Source organism: Fundulus heteroclitus, chromosome 7 (genome assembly GCF_011125445.2).
Source record: "Fundulus heteroclitus isolate FHET01 chromosome 7, MU-UCD_Fhet_4.1, whole genome shotgun sequence".
In the NCBI taxonomy this organism is placed as follows: domain Eukaryota; kingdom Metazoa; phylum Chordata; class Actinopteri; order Cyprinodontiformes; family Fundulidae; genus Fundulus; species Fundulus heteroclitus.
In genome coordinates, this window is record NC_046367.1 from 21,306,655 (window position 1) to 21,324,387 (window position 17,733).

The 17,733-nt window shown below is 40.9% G+C and overlaps 1 protein-coding gene across 4 annotated transcripts; it reads left to right on the forward strand.

Moving 5' to 3' along the window:
- The first annotated feature begins 8,389 nt into the window (after positions 1-8,389).
- On the forward strand, positions 8,390-17,183 carry LOC105934887 (ribosyldihydronicotinamide dehydrogenase [quinone]-like). 4 transcript variants are annotated; one of them, XM_036139179.1, is made up of 6 exons: positions 8,390-8,495; positions 16,051-16,215; positions 16,283-16,413; positions 16,483-16,596; positions 16,664-16,765; positions 16,843-17,183. In XM_036139179.1, exons 2-6 carry the CDS (start codon positions 16,176-16,178, stop codon positions 17,137-17,139), a joined length of 684 nt encoding a protein of 227 aa, XP_035995072.1. In that variant the 5' UTR covers positions 8,390-8,495; positions 16,051-16,175; the 3' UTR covers positions 17,140-17,183. The 4 variants fall into 4 exon arrangements, with proteins under 4 accessions (XP_035995072.1, XP_035995070.1, XP_035995071.1 ...); XM_036139178.1 differs by lacking the exon at positions 8,390-8,495 and adding an exon at positions 15,829-15,850; XM_036139177.1 differs by lacking the exon at positions 8,390-8,495 and adding an exon at positions 15,777-15,917 and having other exon boundaries at positions 16,283-16,596.
- Positions 17,184-17,733: the final 550 nt, after the last annotated feature.

Sequence of the window (17,733 nt, forward strand, 5' to 3'; positions counted from 1 at the left end):
CAAGTTGTTATGATCAATGAAGCATCATTGTTTACTATTCCCCCCAATTACAAGGGAGTAATTACTATTTGTGGTTCATCAACGGGGTTGGACTGTGGCACATTTGGTAGAACTGTTGCCTTGTGGTAAGTAGGTCCTGGGTTCAAATCCAGGTGTGGGGGGTCTCTTTTTCTGCTTGAAGTCTGCATGTTCTTCCTGTGCATGCGTGGGTTCAATCCAGGTACTTCGGCTTCCTCCCAGCATCCAGAAACACAATTGTTAGTTTAATTGGTCTCTCAAAAGTGTGTGTGTGTGTGTGTGTGTGAGCTGAAAAATAGGGAAGCTTTCAGGCCTGAGAGCAGTTTCCCAGTTGTGAAGCATGAGCCTGGCAGCATCATGGTGCTGTGGCTATTCTGCAACAGGAGGGACTGGTGCACTTCACACAATCAATTTTCTCCAAACATCAGCCAGAACGTTACAGCTTGGCCACAAATAAGCAACAACCTATAGACTACAGCCAAATGAATTTAAGTCTACGAAGTCAACGCTCTGGAGTGACCGTTACAAATCCCTGATCTCAGTCCCACAGAAAATTAGCAGGCCGAGGTGAAAAGGCGTGTGTGAGCAAAGTGGCCCACAAACACTGACTCATTTGCATCAGTTCTGTCAGTATAGATGGACCAAAATTCTTGTGTTTAGCAAAAATAAATAATTTAATTGTCTTAAAAAGGTGAAATCGATTCAATGTTGGACTATTTCTCTCGTGTTGCCCTGCAATAGACCTGCACCTCTTGCCTCAATGACCACCGTAGATGGGGACCAGGCCCTCAGTGACCCAACAAGGATGAGCGGGTGCAGACAACGTTTTTTTTTTTTTTTTAGTAACATTTAAAACATTTTAAACGTCAGAATCACGTTATGTGTGTTGCAATCAGGCATGCTGCTCCAACCGGGAAAGACGTAATGGATGTGGAGTGGCATACGCACAGACAGCAGACTCCATGGTGTGACTGATATGTCTCAGTCGCCGCAGTGCAAACTGAGCCCTGTCAGATCCGAGCCAGTACTCAGCGGCTCTGGTTGGCGGAGGACTTTCGTCACTGGGCTGCTGATGTTGGTCATGTCTCCCGAGCCTGCCGTCTCTGCTGCCGCCCTGTTAGTGTCAGTAACAACTCTGCTGGTACAACCCATCACACCTCCGGGCCAACATTATCTAACCCACTGGAGTCAAGTCACTGGGTCACAGCAAATGCAGTCACGACCCGTTTCCCAGAAAGTTGCACTTGCGTCAGCACCGAAAAGGGTTCAGCCTCCGATCTATTATCGTTGTTAATCTGCAGTGGGAAATCAATAAGGTTGAAAATAGCCCAAGCCCGATGTTTAATGATGAAGAATGCACTCTGGCCGGCGATGGCTTGCTTTTTTGAACAATGTGCGTTCAATGTTCTCCTCTTTGTCTGGACAAATATAAAGTTTATTTATTTTATTTATATATATATATATATATATATATATATATATATATATATATATATATATATATATATATATATATATATATATATATATATATATGTGCATGTGCGTGTGTGGGTATATGCATTACAGAATAATGGAGTTTGCATGTAACGATATTATTTAAAAAGCAGCAATAAGAAAGCTAAAACAGTACGAATGATGAGAAAACAAAAATAAAAAAAGAGATTAAGGAAAAGAAGAAATATAAAGCCAAGAAAATTCCACAAATGTTAATTAAAATGTTAATTAATGTCCAACCGTTTGGAGTTTAAGCTGTCTTGAGCTTTGGAAGTGTGAATATGGTATAATAAACAAGTTAACAACGTATAATACTTCAGTGTTACCCAGTTCATTTTTTCCCTAACAAAGATCACACAAAGAAGATAATTCTCTTTTAAAGAAACGTTGATGTTCATTTTCCTAAAAAAGTTGCACAAGTCTATCCATGAGCTTTCAGTGTAATGTCAGCCACAAAAGAGATGAATCAGAGTTTCTTCGTGATCCAAACAAAACGTGCATATTGGGTCCAGGGCCCATTTATAAATTCTTATCATTTCAAGGTTTTCACAATCATCCAGCACCTTCAGATAACTCTGAAAGAGATCTCCTTTATCTTGTTATTCAGTACATTTTCAAGTTAATGTTTTAAAAGACGAGACACAAGATGGCGAGGATACAACATTTTCTAAACTAATATTTCTTATGATCTTATTAGTCGTTTTGCTGCTAATAAAAGGGCGTTGTGATCAACATAATTGGGGCTCAGGTCAATATATGTTGTAAATTTGTCTTCAGCTGTAGATGAAGATGACTGTTAATGATTTGGGAGGCAGAGTAAACTAAAAACGTGTGACGAATAATGACGATAATAATTGACCAGTTGGGTTGAGTAACTGACAAGACAAGATAAATAAGCTTTTCAAACCAGTCTCTAAAAGAAAGGGACTTTACTTTTGCATTTGATGCCGATGTTATTCCAACTAAGACATTTATGGGGTGAGAAATTATGTGTTTCTCACCCTGTTTGTGCATGAAGGAGCAGCACATCCACGTTAGTTGGGGAAAGTTAAAACTTAATTTGAATTTAAGATTTACTGCAGTTGCATCCGACCAAAAATAGTAAACCACAAAAATTATTAAAAATGTTGCAGTTTAGTGGCATTCCCAATTGATTTTGGGGGTTTAAGAAGGTTTTTGTCATCTAATTAAATTTTAAATGAATTTTTAAAAGTAGAGAAATCAACGGCTTTCATTCCTCCTTTTTAGATCTTATTCGTTAGAGCATTTCTGCTGATGAGATGACTTTTATTCTTCCAGATGAAGATGAAAATCTGTTTGGGAAGATTTAGAGCGAGAGCGGTGTGCACTAGTCTGGATAAACCTTCTGTTTTGGCTGATGGTGATCTTCCTGACTGAGTGCCGTCTCTGCTGCAACAAGTTGAATCTCAGTTTGATTAGTTTAAACAAAACTTTAAATTTTTCTGATTATCTTGGATCTTGTTCTTTGTTAAATGTAATTCCAAGATTTTCCACTTAGTTTTTTTTTATATAGGAATACTGTGTAATACATCTTCTGAGGAGGATGCAATGGGAAGTAATTCACATTTATTTTAGTTTGTTTTCTAAGCTCATTGAGGAACAACTGGATTTGAAATTTGCAACGCATGTCTTCGTCGACACCATGACAGCTGAAAAATCTTTTTATTTTTGTCAAAGTTTTTATTTCTGCAATATTTTCAGCAGAAATCTGTCGTCTGAGATTAAACTTTGAGGCAAAGCCACTGGGACGAAAACGAGTGCTGCTGCGTTTAATGCCGCATCTCAATGGGAAATAGTATTTGTCATGTTTTTACTTTTTTGACACACTCGAAAGTTTCAGATCATCAAGCGCATTTTTAACAGAGATAGGGAAAGTAGATCTAACATGCCGTTTTGAAGCACTGTTCCTACATGGAATAAAAAGCTAGCCAACCTTTTTACTCATTTATAAAGAGTTTGGCCCATTTGATCAGATTATCAAGTCGCATGACGAATAAAAAGAAAATAAATGAGATCAGATAAGTGATAAAGTGCAAAGGTAATGTTTAGCCGAGTCATTAAGTAGAAAAACTCTGTAGTTTCTTGTAGACCAAGGTACATTTACTTCTTCGGGGCCCAGAAGACCCCTAGGTCGATTCTTGGAAAGCTGGTTCCTCTTTCCCCCCTCAGGAACACCACACAATGGAGAACACTGTAGGTTTTTATTAAAGACTGTGAAGCAGGACATAGAAGAGGGGAAAAGCACATGCCCTGGTTTTAACTTTCTCATTTTGCGTCATTCCTCTGCCGAAACCTATAAATCACGACCATGTCATCTGACAAAACGACGGAGGGTCCGCTTCGGCTGTCTTCTCATCCGGCGCCGTCGTTACACTTTGTTTTTTTTAATCGCTGCCGTACCCGGCTGTACCAGGTGGAAGCAGAAAAAGAAAAAAAAAATAATTTAAATGGAGGCAGAGACGGCTAGAAAAGCGTAGAGACAAGTGAGCAAACACGCAGGAGAGAATGTGGAAAAAGTCAAAGTGAATGGAGGGCGGAGTGTGACTGTTTGCTCTGATTTTGTCATGTGCGTCACTCTCCGGCCCCTCGGGGTGAGGGGGGGGGGGGGGGTACAGCAGCTTGAAACTAGCCATTGTACTTTAATCAGCTGAACTACAGTGATGTTGGTTGAACAAATAGTATTTCTTATTCATTTTTAGTGGAAAGTGAAGGTAGAAAGCGAACATCTCTGACAAAGAACTCTGTTTTTTTGTTGTTGGTGTTTTTTATATTCATTTGCAGCAGAACGACAGACTTCCCTGCAGACTGGTCACACACCAACATAGCTCCATCACCCTCGGCAGGATGGCAGAGGGCCTCACAAAAACTGATTCAGAGAAGGCTCTATGATCACGAGGCAAGAGGTTAATTTATGCACCAAGCTCCCCGTGCACCAATGGGAGGTCAGGCCTGATGGCGTCTGTGGGAAGCATTCCACGGCGTTTTTTTCTGTTTGCTGTGAAAACAAAAAGCAACGGCGAGCTGACCCACTTTACGGATCCTCCATCCTCCAGGCACTGGCAGGATATCACCCAATGCTGCAGGAAACTTTAATGATGTCAATTAGGGAAGCATGAGCCGCACCGGCTGCAGGTGAGCATCGCCAGTATTTAGTCCCCGTAATGTGCCTGCAAAAAAAAGCCTCTTAAAGTCTTCTGCTTTTCTCAACTTATAGGTCACTGCACAAAGATTAATATCTGCCAAAGGCTTTCAAACTAAATACACGCGGCAGTTTTCGAATGATTCCTAACCAACCTGCTGTTAAATCGTGGAATACCTGGAGGTGTTGCAGAGAAGGCAAAAACCAAAGGGAAAGAAGGAAGGAGCCAATCAGCTCCCTCCCAGTCTGGAAATGTAAAAGCGAAGGGTGGGCACGTTTGACACATTGTGCATTTCACATAACACAACAATAAAAGGAGAGAATAGAAGAGGATTAACGGGGCGCACAGGCGAAAGCGCAAAAGATCACTGGCACGCGGACACACACGAACACGAGCGCGCAGAGCCGGCCGTGCCTCTGAGAGGAGTTTGATGCTGATGTGCAGTGAAAGGCAGAGGTGGCGCATGGCGCTGGAGAGCTGAGCGATTGTGAGTCAGGCTGTGTTGCCGTGTCAGCTCGTCCAGACAGACGCTGCTCTCCAGGCTGCGTGTAGGTGTCTCTCAGGGGGGGACAGGCGGGCTTTTCCGTTACGAAACCCGGAGCAGCCGCTGCAGCTTTTCAATTCTTTATGACACACAAAGGACAGAATTAACAACAGCTTTCATGTGCCAGGCCCAGGCCCGTCTGAGGGGGGGGTCACCGTGCTGCAGAATGAAAAGGCTTTACATCACGAGGCCATTAACAGATTATCTCCAGGTCTTGCTATGAATCCTTCATTACATCATTCAATCACAAAATGACATGTTTTTCTTAACCGCTCACTAAACATTCACGGTTTATCACATCAAAACTGCTGGTGGTTGTGCAGCCTGGCGATGCTTACTGTCTTAGAAACGTCTCAGTCTGCGTCTAAAATACGCCTCATGTGGAACCGCCGTATGATATCGGGCGATGACTCCACGGATTCCGCTGTTATCTGGAGCTTGTGTCTGGATATGTCTACGCTGACATTAGTGGAAGCCCCCGAAAGGCTCTGGCGGCTTTCCCACTTTGTCCTCGTTTCTCTATCAGTCACTATCAATGTCCTCGCTCACTACACGCTTGTGTAACTGCGGTGGTTTCTGTTACAGCTCACACACAGCAGTCCATGAACCCGATACCAGCCAAAGGCCTGCTAAAACATATTTGCCCACTTACAGAGTGTTTTTTTTCTCATGTGCATTTTCAGGTTATCAACCACTTTTATTATATATGACAAATATAACCTAGGTAAATACAATATGCAGATTTCTGATGATAGTTTTATTCTTGAAGGGGAAAAAAGTCAGTAGCAATTGGTTTATTTTACTGGATATGGATTTAGTCTCGTTGTTCTTTGTAAGAAAAAAATGTGTTACTGTTTAAGGTCATGACACGGCCTCTTACGTTTAAGTAAAGAATTTGACTGGGCCACTCCAGAACCTCCATGTTGTTTTTTTCCCCCAGCCATTCAGAGGTGGACCTGCTTGCGCACTTTGGATCGTTGTCCTACGTTTGACCCCCCCAGATGGATTTTCTTTCTCTGAAATGCTTTATTTGTACAACAGATACCGTATGATGGGAACTACACCCTCCACAAAGCTTTCATTTTTGTTTCATCTGTCCACAGATCATTTGCCCCAAACTCTTTGGGAATTAACAAGATGTTTTGCTCCCAAACATGATACGCACCTTTGTGTTCTGGTTTGCAGATTTTATTGTTTTTTGTTTGTTTGTGCACATTTTGATTACAAATCCTGCTCAGTTGCAAATGTCCTATAACCTGGATATGCTATTTTTAGTAACTGTACAGTGTTTTTTGCCTTTGTTGTAAAAAAAAAAAAAAAAAAAAAAAACATATTTATTTTTTATTATATTTTTCCTTGTGTGTAATTCGACATGCTTCAGTTTGCCTTTCACTTTGCGCTGGTATACTTGAACTTCCCCAATAAACGACAATAAAGGATATTTCAATTCGATTCTATTTAATTCTATTCTCCATGTTGTGATTGAATCACAAAGACTGACCCTCACAAGTACAAATAAAGACTGTAGTTGTTTTTGGAGTGATTTTGGTGGGCAGGTGACTGCTGAGAAGGTTCCTTTTTGAGATATTTTTGCCTACTTAATGTTACCAAGCTGGATATATTTCAGTGTTTTCCTGAGTCTACATATCAGGCAGCAATCAGGTCAGGATTTGGTTTGTAAATTGGAACTCAGCTTTCTAATGAAATGTGGTTAAAGGAGCGTAGCACGAGATCCAGGATTTTTGCACATGCCTGCCCCCTCTGGTGACATGTTGAAATTACACCAGTGTTGTGCACATGCATGGGAGAAGAGGAAAAGCATCTACCACTGCGACTACACAGGTCTTTTGTTTAGATGCATGATGTCTTCTGGGATAAGAAAGCTACAAATATTGAAGTTAACCTATATTCTCTCGCTAATGCATAGATTATGCCGGAGACTCGACAAAGTAGCCAGGGGAACGAGAGCGCAGCGCGTCACACCAATGCACACGGCCAGAGGATTCATCCTGAATCCCTCCCTCATGAATTGACTAAAGGGGTCTATAGAGGTAAATGGAGGATGACTCCTTTTACACGCCACGCAATTGTAAAGGCATATATGGGAAATAAACTAACTAATATTTAAATTTAAAACTTGTACTATGCACCTTTAATTAAACACTTGACTTAAATGGGGTAGGGCTTTGCCATTAGTAACTGAAATAATTGCTTTTTGTGTAAACTCAGGTTATGTTTGACTAATATCTGAATTTGCTTGATGATCTGAAACATTTAAGTGGGCCAAAAAAAGCTAATACACTGTATGTATGGGAGGCAAGTATTCAGAGTGCCGTAGTGTCTCACAGAGTTTATTTTTCTTACATCAGTAGCAGCAGTTACTCACTTTTTTTTATTGTGTCCATATAAGTGTGTTTATATTAGAATAAAACCAATTTAAAGTGTGTACTCGCACATGTGAGGGCTTAGGGATTTGTGTTTGTTTGTTTGCCTGCCTTTGTGCCAGATGTCGCTTATTGTTGCAGCGACTGGAGAGCTTTTCCATTTTGGGAGCCCCCTGGCTTCCATCGCTTATTTTCTTTTTTCATCTCTGACGTCAATGCTTCCAGACGTCTCAGAGCAAAAGGGTTTTCCCGCTCAGTGCCTCCTGATGGCTGCCCCACTTTTTCTCAGGTCACTTCTTCAGAAATTGCATATCGACTTCCTGGCTGACATGCCCGCTTCCCCGTCTCCTTTGTCAGAGGTCTTCCACACTCCACCCCCAGAACAGGTGTTTCTCTGGGTGTTTTTTAAACCGATTTGTCATATTTTTCCCCTACTCAGTCAAATGGCAGAGTGAACATGAGCTCATGGCGTCAGCAGGATATGCGCTCACTTCCTTTGAACAAAAAGCTCGTTCCTGTCATTGGGCTCGAGGTCAGAGAACCACTTTTGGAAACAACAGAGCGGGTTGTGAGGTGAGAGATAGCTTCTGTAGCGTGAAAGCCTTTAGGAGGGTTGGAAATCTGTCAGAGAATCAGCCTGAACGGATCTGAGTACGTGACACAAGGCACTGAGGAAAGGGGGGGGAAAAAAGGGGAGGGAAATGTAAGAAGACAAACAAAAGAACCAAGCTCTCCAGTCCTGAGTGTTGATAGCCTCTACAAATTCATCAGAGCTCCACGGCCGCAAAGCTGGAACATAATTGTCTCAGCTAAAGCCAGCCTATGTCCTTCTTCCCCAACCTTGATCTCTGCCCTCCAGCCAGCTTGTGCAAACACACACGACCTACACGGGTAAGCTTTACCACGCGGCGCGTGCCCCCGCTCGCACGCTTTCTGCAAGCTTGTATAACCCGACGGTTCAGAGAAATGAAAGGCCGACTTGTAAACAGACCGAGGACTGTCGGCTGCATTGTGGAGCCGCTGCAGCTGACGTCAGTGAGGCCCGATGACTTCATGTGTCCGCTGCCGCCTGAGGAGGTGATAGACAGCTAGACGGAGGAAGGTGACACCGAATAAACAAGCTGCGCATGTCAGAAACAAGGAGCCGGCCACTGAGAGTGGATGCAGCCTGAGGAGGCCGCTCTGGTTGCTCTGGTAGTCGAATGCTTGTTAATTAATATCGTTTCTGCCGTGGCACCGATAGACAAACTAGCATCATGCCGCTGTTACAGGCGTTGTCCCCTCAGCATCATGTGGAGTCATGTGAGGCTGTAAGGCTCAGCTTTTCCTTAACCCCCTTCACCTGTGCAGTTACTAACTTTATTTTTCATTATTTGGCTTTGTAACAGTCTGTGGAACTAATATTTGGTGAAACCCTTCTGTTTAGCAAAGTTTTGACAGTTCTGCATCTTTTACTCTTACATGCCTCTTCTACTCCAGTGATGGGTTTTACACCCTCTGACCACCATTGTGAGGCTTTTGCCTGTCAGCAAAGCCTCTGAAATATATATATATATATATATATATATATTTATATATATATATATATATATATATAATCAGTATGAAATAAATGAGGACTAAAGGCCTCCCAACATGGGTCGCTCTACCCGCTACGCCACAAGCGTGCCCTATATTGTTTATTTTATGGGGACATTTATTCATTTGATCGGATCTTATTGATTTATTAACAACAGTATTTATTTGATTATTTTTATTTTTTATTTTGAATGAAACGGTTCTTCATAAGTGGCACTCCATAAGTGAAAGCCAGCATGCCATCCATAGTTATGTGAATTTGGTGTTCATTATGCAGTCATATTCAATAAATTAGAATATGGGTTCCAGTGAGGCTCATTTGTCACATTAAAAGTACCTCTTGAAAACAACAAACTTTACGTCAGTATTACACCTACTTTTCATGACGCCCACATTTCTGTATTAAAAATGTAATTTTTTTATTTTGATGTAATATTCTAATCTTGATGCCCTGCGATAAATTGGCGACCTGTCCAGGGTGTACCCCGCCTCTCATCCATTGACAGCTGGAGATAGACACCAGCACTCCTCATGACCCTATAAGGGTTAGACGTGTTAGAAGATGGATGGATGGATTCTAATCTTGAATGTCATGTTTTCATTATATGTCAGCAAAATAATCATTGTTATTGACAGAAATAAGGCCTTTAAAGCATCGGTCTGTGAGTAATTAATTTATATGAGGTGGTGTTTACCTTAGTTAATTGGGTTACTGACACAAAAAGACCTTTTGGTCATATTCTTATTATTGAATATGACTGTATATGCAAGTTTTTAGTGTCTCAAAGAAAGGCCGCTTTTTTTCTGAACATAAGCTGCAGGAAGCAGTAATTTGTGATTATTTTTTTCCTGAAAGCAAATTTAGACCTTTGTTACTGAGTCTAAACAGTGCTAAACATCCTAAAAAAACAACTGAATCCCATTTCATTATAATGTGTTTCTGTTTTCTATTTAAAAAAAGTAAAATGCTACAACCCTAAAAACAAGTTTTCTAGTCAACGTTTTAAAAACATTTTCCCTCCAGATAGCGTTCAGTCAGCATTTCTGGGTGTAATTACGGGTGCAATCTATGATGGGTCCATGGATACAGTATAATTGTAACAAACTGTAACAGCTAAGCACAGATTTGTCATAATATTAGAGTCACATGGATAGAATATGGTTATTATAACCAAAGCAACTGTGCTCAAGCAGCTTCTTGACGCATTTTGCAGATATTGTCATTTTTACCAGGCAGGTTCCTTCAGTACAAAGGCACTTCATCAAAGTGCATTGCTAACTCACACTGCTGTGGTGTGCGGCTGCTTTTTATGTTACACAGACTGGCTACGGTTGCTAAAATAGAAGTATTACTGCAGAATCACTTTATTACTGCAGAATCTAACATTTCCAGAGTAACAGCTAATACTACAGGGATGTTTTTTTTTGGGGGGGGGGGGGGGGGAGAGAAATGTGATCATGTAACAAAAAAAACAAACAAAAAAACTCTTGTGATTACATGGCAGCTGTAACAGGAGACGGTAGCCCAGGAGTCAGGCTCGGTGACGCAGCTGCAGCCTGACTCCTACTCCTCAAAGTTTCCACCGAGACACAACTTCTGACACTCCTGTGTCATAATATCACCATGCGGTGCAACGAGGCCCTGTGACTCTCTGTCTTCACTGTTTCTCTGTTCTCCCTCTATTACGCACAAGGTCCTTCTCGAGAAAGATGAAACGCTCAGGAACTTAGCTCAATTTCTATTGAAGATTTATACAAAATATTGATTCTCCATTAACTGCAGACTTAATGTTGCTACATCTCACGCTCAAAGGTCGTAAAATGTTCTGAAAACTGTGGGTTTCCTGTCGATGTACACACAGCACAAGAACTTCACTGAGGTTATCGAGCTGTCAGTTTAGAAACCATTAATCCAAAAACTAAATCAGTTTGGATGTGGGGGAAAAAACAGGATTGTTGATGGTTACAATGCAGGAGAAGGATACACAGAGTTATTACAGCTTTTCAGTGACAAGTATCATCAAGAAGTTCAAAGAGAGCAACACAGGAAAGAACGAGGTGGGAATCCTTTCAGAATCCCCGTAAGAAAACTAGGGGAGGACGTCTCCAAAAGACCTCAGAACAACTGCCAAGACAATAATGAATGACTTTGCAGGAAGTCAGGAACTGTAATCTCAAAGAAGAAAGAGCCAAGGCTCTGCAGAATATGAACTGCAAGGTTAAAAACCAGGAAAAAACATGCCTTTCTGCATAAGAGACATCTTCAAGCCTGGTAAACTAGAGCTCCCAGGCCTCAGAGACATTACTTATGTTCAGAGGAAGAACTAGACAGGCCTGTAGCGTCCCTTCAGAGAAAAATGTTGGTAGCTTCACGTTAATATCGCCACACGTACTTTCTCCGTATATGCTTTGTCCTGTTTGAGGACTGAAGATTATCAGAACAATAAACAAGATGAGAGGCAGGACACGCCCTGAACAGGTCATTTGTTCATCACAGAGACACGGTTGGCAAAAAAAAAATCCCACATAGTCAGTCTTAAAGCAGCAATCTGTGAAAAAAAAAACCTAAAAGGAATTTGATGAATCCCAGCTTTATCCTGCCAGAATCAGAAGGGTCACCATAGCAAAGAATGACTGTTGTCAGAAAGATGGTATTCAGCATGCAGGAAAGGAGCCATTAACACGGCTGTAAGCAGTTTCTGCAAAACAGAAACGTGTGGTTTTCATACAGACTTTGTGATAACAGAGTGATAAGTGTGTGTTGTTGTCTGCAGATGGGAACAAAGTATTAAAATACATAAGTTAACCAGTAAGGCGTCAAGGTATTATTTAGGAAAACTATTGAGCGATAGAGAGTATGTGAGTGTGTGTGTGTGTGTGTGTGTGTACTTGTGAGTGAGACATAGACTAATTCAGCAAGCAGCTGCTGGTTGAACTCGGTAGGAGAGAGTACAGGAATTTATTGGCTGTAGTGGAATGCTCACACAGACGGCAAAGTCTACTGCACAATATTAACACAGCCCAACGTGCGTCATCGCTCTCGCAGCTGACACGGTTTCTCTCAGTGTGTGTGTGTGTGTGTGTGTGTGTGTGTGTGTGTGTGTGTGTGTGTGTGTGTATGCGTGCGTGCATGCCTTTGTGTTCTGCACTCCTCTCTAATCTCTTTACTGTAGTGCCACATCCGTCTGGTGCTGATGCATGATCCAAATCCAAGTCCTGGCTAACGTCAACATTATGACGAGAACAATGACAGAGCAGCACATTAATGCAATGCATGCAGAGAACGTTGATTGAAAGGAGTTGGAAGTGGAGCTGGCGAGCATTGTTACCCAAAAACATTCAAGACAAAAGACCTCGGAGAGAATCTAACGCTCGGCGAATGGCTGTAGTTTCAACAGCATCATCATTTAGATTTACTGTTCTTGAGTGCACAGCTAGCAGAAGTTTGGAGAAGAATTGAAGTTTGGAGTCTTTATCATTACAAGCCATTTTATTTTATTCACAAATAAAAGGAAAAGGCAAAATGATAATTGTAAAAGATTATTTATGACATAAATCTTCCAAAAGATACAAAAAACCCACAGGAGTCCCCCATAGTGCTGGATTGTCCAATCCGGTAGTGCTAATCTGTATAATCTGACCCAATCTGTATAATATGATTGAACTTAACTTTGTAAAGTGCCTTGAGATGACATGTTTCATGAATTGGTGCTATATAAATAAAATTGAATTGAATTGAATTGAATTAATCTATAGTGGCTTGTAAATAATTCTCTTGCGTTTATTCACATTTTGTAATGGGTATAGGAATATCAAAATTTCAAAATACGCTTGCAAAGCACTATAGGGGTCTGTATTGTGGGGGTCAACAGCTGAAAGGTTTGGAAACCTTGTAGTTTACTGTAGTGTGTTTTTCTTCATTGTGTGCTGGTCACGAAAAGCAACCCGTCAGCACAATCATTTGTTTGTGAGCTTGAAGGTCAACATTGAGACAAATTGGCCACCAGTAACAGTCATTTCAGGATTTGTCCCTGCAGGGCAGCTAGTTATCTCCCATCGACACTCTCATCTGCATAAACCAGTTTATTCAGAACTACAGTTTATCAGATCCTGAGTCAGTCTTGACCTCGACTGATTTTGCAGAGCAAACCGACCGGGCAGAAATGAGAATATTCCAAAGAGAAAAAAAGTAGATTTGTCTTGCAGTTTGCAGGTATAAAGACTAAAGGAGATTGGCAACAGTGAGATTCTATTAAAGATGAAATCATTGGGATTCTCCCAAACATGATCACCTCGTCCTCAATAAGTGAGGCAGCGTTGGAGGAATCTTTAGAACCTGTTAAGAACCAGTAGAGCTGTCTGACTTATCTGAAATATTAGCTTCATCGAAACTCTCAACTTGTATGTTAGACTCAAGCCCGTAAAATTATTTCAGAAAGTATTCCCTTTGAACACTGCCCCCATTTTAGACATGATTAATTTATCCTTAGTAAATGGAAATATACCACAGGCGTTTAAAGTAGCTGTTATTAAACCTTTACTTAAGAAACCCTCTGTTGATCAAGATGACTTAATAAATTACAGACCTATATCTTTTCTTACAATGACCTATTTGAAGAGTTTCAGTCAGGCTTCAGAGCTCATCATAGCACTGAAACAGCTCTGGTGAAGGTCACTAATGATATTCTCATGGCCTCAGATAATGGACTTGTGTCTATACTTGTCCTGTTAGATCTCAGTGCTGCATTTGATACAGTTGATCACAATATTCTCCTACAAAGACTTGAGCATACTGTAGGGATTAAGGTAAAAGCATTAGGCTGGTTTAAATCGTATCGGTCTGACAGATTTCAGTTTGTTCATGTTAATAATAAATCTTCTTCAAACTCTAGGGTCACTATTGGAGTACAACAGGGTTCAGTCCTTGGACCAATTCTCTTTACTATATATATGCTTCCGATTGGCAAAATTATCAGACAGCATGGGATTAATTTCCACTGTTATGCTGATGATACTCAGCTATATTTATCCATAAATCCTGATGAATCCAATCAATTACTTTAACTGCAGTCATGTCTTGATGACATCAAAAGCCTTTAAATTTAAATTCTGACAAGACAGAAGTTGTAATCTTTGGACCACAGTCCTCAAAAAATAAACTTCTAAATCAATCACTTAATCTGGGTGGCATAAATTTGGCCTCTGGTAGTAAAGTAAAAAATCTTGGTGTTACTTTTTACCAAGACATATCATTAAAATCTTGGTGTTACTTTTTACCAAGACATATCATTAAAATCCCATATTAAACAGGTTTCCAGAGTTTCCTTTTTTCACCTGTGGAATATTGCCAAAACTTATTTCAGCTTTTAACTTTTTGTTCTCCGTAATGTTTTTTCTTCATAGTTGGTGCACTTGGTCTGGCGTTCTGTTAGTTGTGACATCATCCAGGGTAGGCAGGTCATCCAATATTACCATATAACATAGAAAGGATTCCTGGATCAATGTGTGCTTCTGTGCTTTCGTGTCTCTGCTCTGTCTTCTCTAACCCCCAGTCGGTGGAGACAGATGTTCACACTGAGCCTGGTTCTGATGGAGGTTTTCCTCCCTGGTAAAGGAGAGTTTTCCTCTCCACTGTCGCTTCATGCATGTTCAGTATGAGGGATTGCTGCAAAACCACGGACAATGCAGACGACTGTCCCTTGTGGCTCTACGCTCTTTCAGTAGGAGTGATTGCTGCTTGTCAAGACTTTGATGCAATCTTCTTGGTTTCCTTAGATAGGAAACTTTTTTTTACCAATCTGTATTATTTGATTCAATTTGACTTTGTAAAGTGCCTTGAGATGACGTGTGTTGTGAATTGGCGCTATATAAATAAAATACAATTTAATTGAATTGAAGTGATTTGTAACCCGATGAGGATACAAACCACCTTTTCCCTTTGAGATCTTTGTTTTTAACTACTCCCATGACCTTTCCTTTTGGTTTGTATGAAAAGTGTCCTTTTGTTTTGGTCTGCCATTGCCTTTGGCAGTGTTATTTTTTCTTTGCCCGTATGAAATCTTTGAGCTCCACTGCTTAACATTTGCCATCTTGCATTAAATTTAAGTCACTGATATTAGCCTCTATAAAGTGCTTAATAGAACAAATTCAAAAGGCTTACATCACAATTGCAATGAACCGTCATGAAAGGATTGTTGGCTAGCAGCTCCTACATCTCTCTCAAGACAATCCAGATTATTTTCATGTTATTTCAAGATGGTGGAATGACCAGCTGAGCGCTACCAGAACTATCTTTAAGAAACTCTGGAGGACCCACCAACTCTTCAGAGAGCATCTACCCCTCTACGGCAATATTTATTAGAATTTATTTCTTTTGAATGATTTTTTTCCAGAAAAGGTTTAAACTCTTTTTATTTCTTCTTTTTCTTTGTGGAATTGTATTGGTGGTTGGCAAACAATGAAATGGCATTAAGTGCAAATAAAAAAGACTTTCATACTACAACAAACTAAATCAACAACAAATCAAAAACTTTTTAGAAACACAATATGTATTTTTCCCTTATTTCCATCAGCTGAGGGGGCTGATGATTGCTGATTAACAACACCTGAGTCAGCTGGAGCCCAAACAGTTCAAGTGTATAAAAGCAGCAGAAGGGGTTCTATGTATAATGAGTGTTGCTGTTCCTGCTTTTTAAAAGTTGCTTGTACAAGGTTGAGGGGCTGGTTTAAAAATGGGTAACAGTGTTCATCTCTTCTCTCTGAATGTACTTTAGAAAGTCAGTTTTCTACTGGCCTGGTGTGTGTAGTTTATGTAGATACTTAATGTTTTCTGTTTTGGTGCTAAATCTACTCTTTCCTGTCTTGGCAGCAAAGAAAGTGTTGATCGTGTACGCTCACCAGAGCTCTGGATCCTTCAATGCTGCAGCCAAAAATGCTGCTGTGGAGGTTCTGACTGCTCAGGGCTGCACAGTGGACGTGTCTGACCTGTATGCCATGGGCTTTAAAGCCACTGCTACAGCTGAGGACATCAAAGGTAGAAATGAGCTATTCAAATATTTAGCAGGATGATTGTTCATGTCTGACAAACCTTTGCTGCACAGGAGAAGTGAAGAATGCTGAGAACTTCTGTTATCTGGAGGAGAGCAAACTAGCATGGGAGCAGGGAAAACTGTCAGCTGACATCATGGAGGAGCAATCTAAGCTGACTGAGGCAGACCTCATCATCTTTCAGGTACTGCTGGACATCAGTGACTTATTCTTAAGTGCTCCATGTTGTACTAACAGTAGTCTCCCTCTGCAGTTCCCCATGTACTGGTTCAGTGTTCCTGCCATCCTGAAGGGCTGGATTGACCGGGTGCTCACCAATGGCTTTGCCTTTTCTCAAGAGAAGCGCTACAGCCAGGGAATCTTCAAGGTAAGGGTTCAACGAGGTTTTAATGGTATCCAAGAATCTTGTCTTTAAAGCAGTTTATTTCTTTCAGGACAAGAAGGCCATGCTGTCCTTCACCACTGGGTCTCTAGAATCCATGTTCAGCCCAACTGGTATTAATGGAGACATGAATGTTACACTGTGGCCACTACAGGTAATGTAGAACCTCATCTGGATGCAGTAAATCAGACATGAACAGGAAATATTACAATGACTCCCTCTTCCCTGCAGAACGGCATCCTGCACTACTGTGGCTTCCAGGTTCTGGCCCCTCAGATCTTCTGGGCTCCTTCTTCTGCTCTGGCTGAAGATCGCAAGAGCATGCTGGAGAGCTGGCGCACACGACTGCAAGGCCTGCTGGAGGAAAAGCCCCTGTCCTTCATTTCCTTGGACTGCTTTGACGATAAGGCTTTCCAGTTGAAGCCTGAGGTCCACGAGAAACATGCCAGCAAGGAGTTTGGGCTGACGGTGGGCATCCACCTGAACAAGCCGCTGCCCCCTCACAGCCAGATGAAGGCTGGATGTTAACATGCTGCTCTTACCTTGTATGATCAATAAAATGTTAAGACTTATTGGTGTCCAAGACTGTTTCAATGACTCCTTCAAAATGTGCAGCATTTTCTTAAAACTGCTTTACAATTTGTTTTGTCCTTTAAATATGGCATGATTAAGAATGCTGTCAGTTTTATTTATTATTTAAATGCTAATGATCCTAAAAATAAATGAACCCATCTGGTATTAAAAGTGTCTGACCCTGTCCGGATGATTTAATTGAATTTGACTTTGTAAAGTGTCTTGAGATGACATCAGTGCTATATTCATAGAATTGAGAGACTATGAAATAACTAAAGCTCTTGGTAGAAAGTCCTATATTTCAACTTCAGTACATTTGGCCTCAAATCAACACAATCTGCATATCAGACTTGGCTCTCTAGGAGACAATGCATATAGCCTTTTAAATGTAGATGGGGTTTTTTTTTTGAGGTACTTTGGCTGTAGGCAAGTGGGATTTTTGTATCAACTTGTAAAATATTCAATGGTTTCAACAGCTTTAGATTTTATTTAAAAGCTTTATAGAAAACAGACCTTCAAAAGGTTTTCCTGCCTGAATTTTGCTTGTGG

Excerpts from the sequence above, each read along its gene's own strand:
- LOC105934887 (XM_036139176.1), top strand. Across the intron at positions 16,216-16,282 it reads TACAGCTGAGGACATCAAAG|GAGAAGTGAAGAATGCTGAG; the intron begins GTAGAAATGAGC and ends TTTGCTGCACAG. Across the intron at positions 16,597-16,663 it reads ACAGCCAGGGAATCTTCAAG|GACAAGAAGGCCATGCTGTC; the intron begins GTAAGGGTTCAA and ends TATTTCTTTCAG.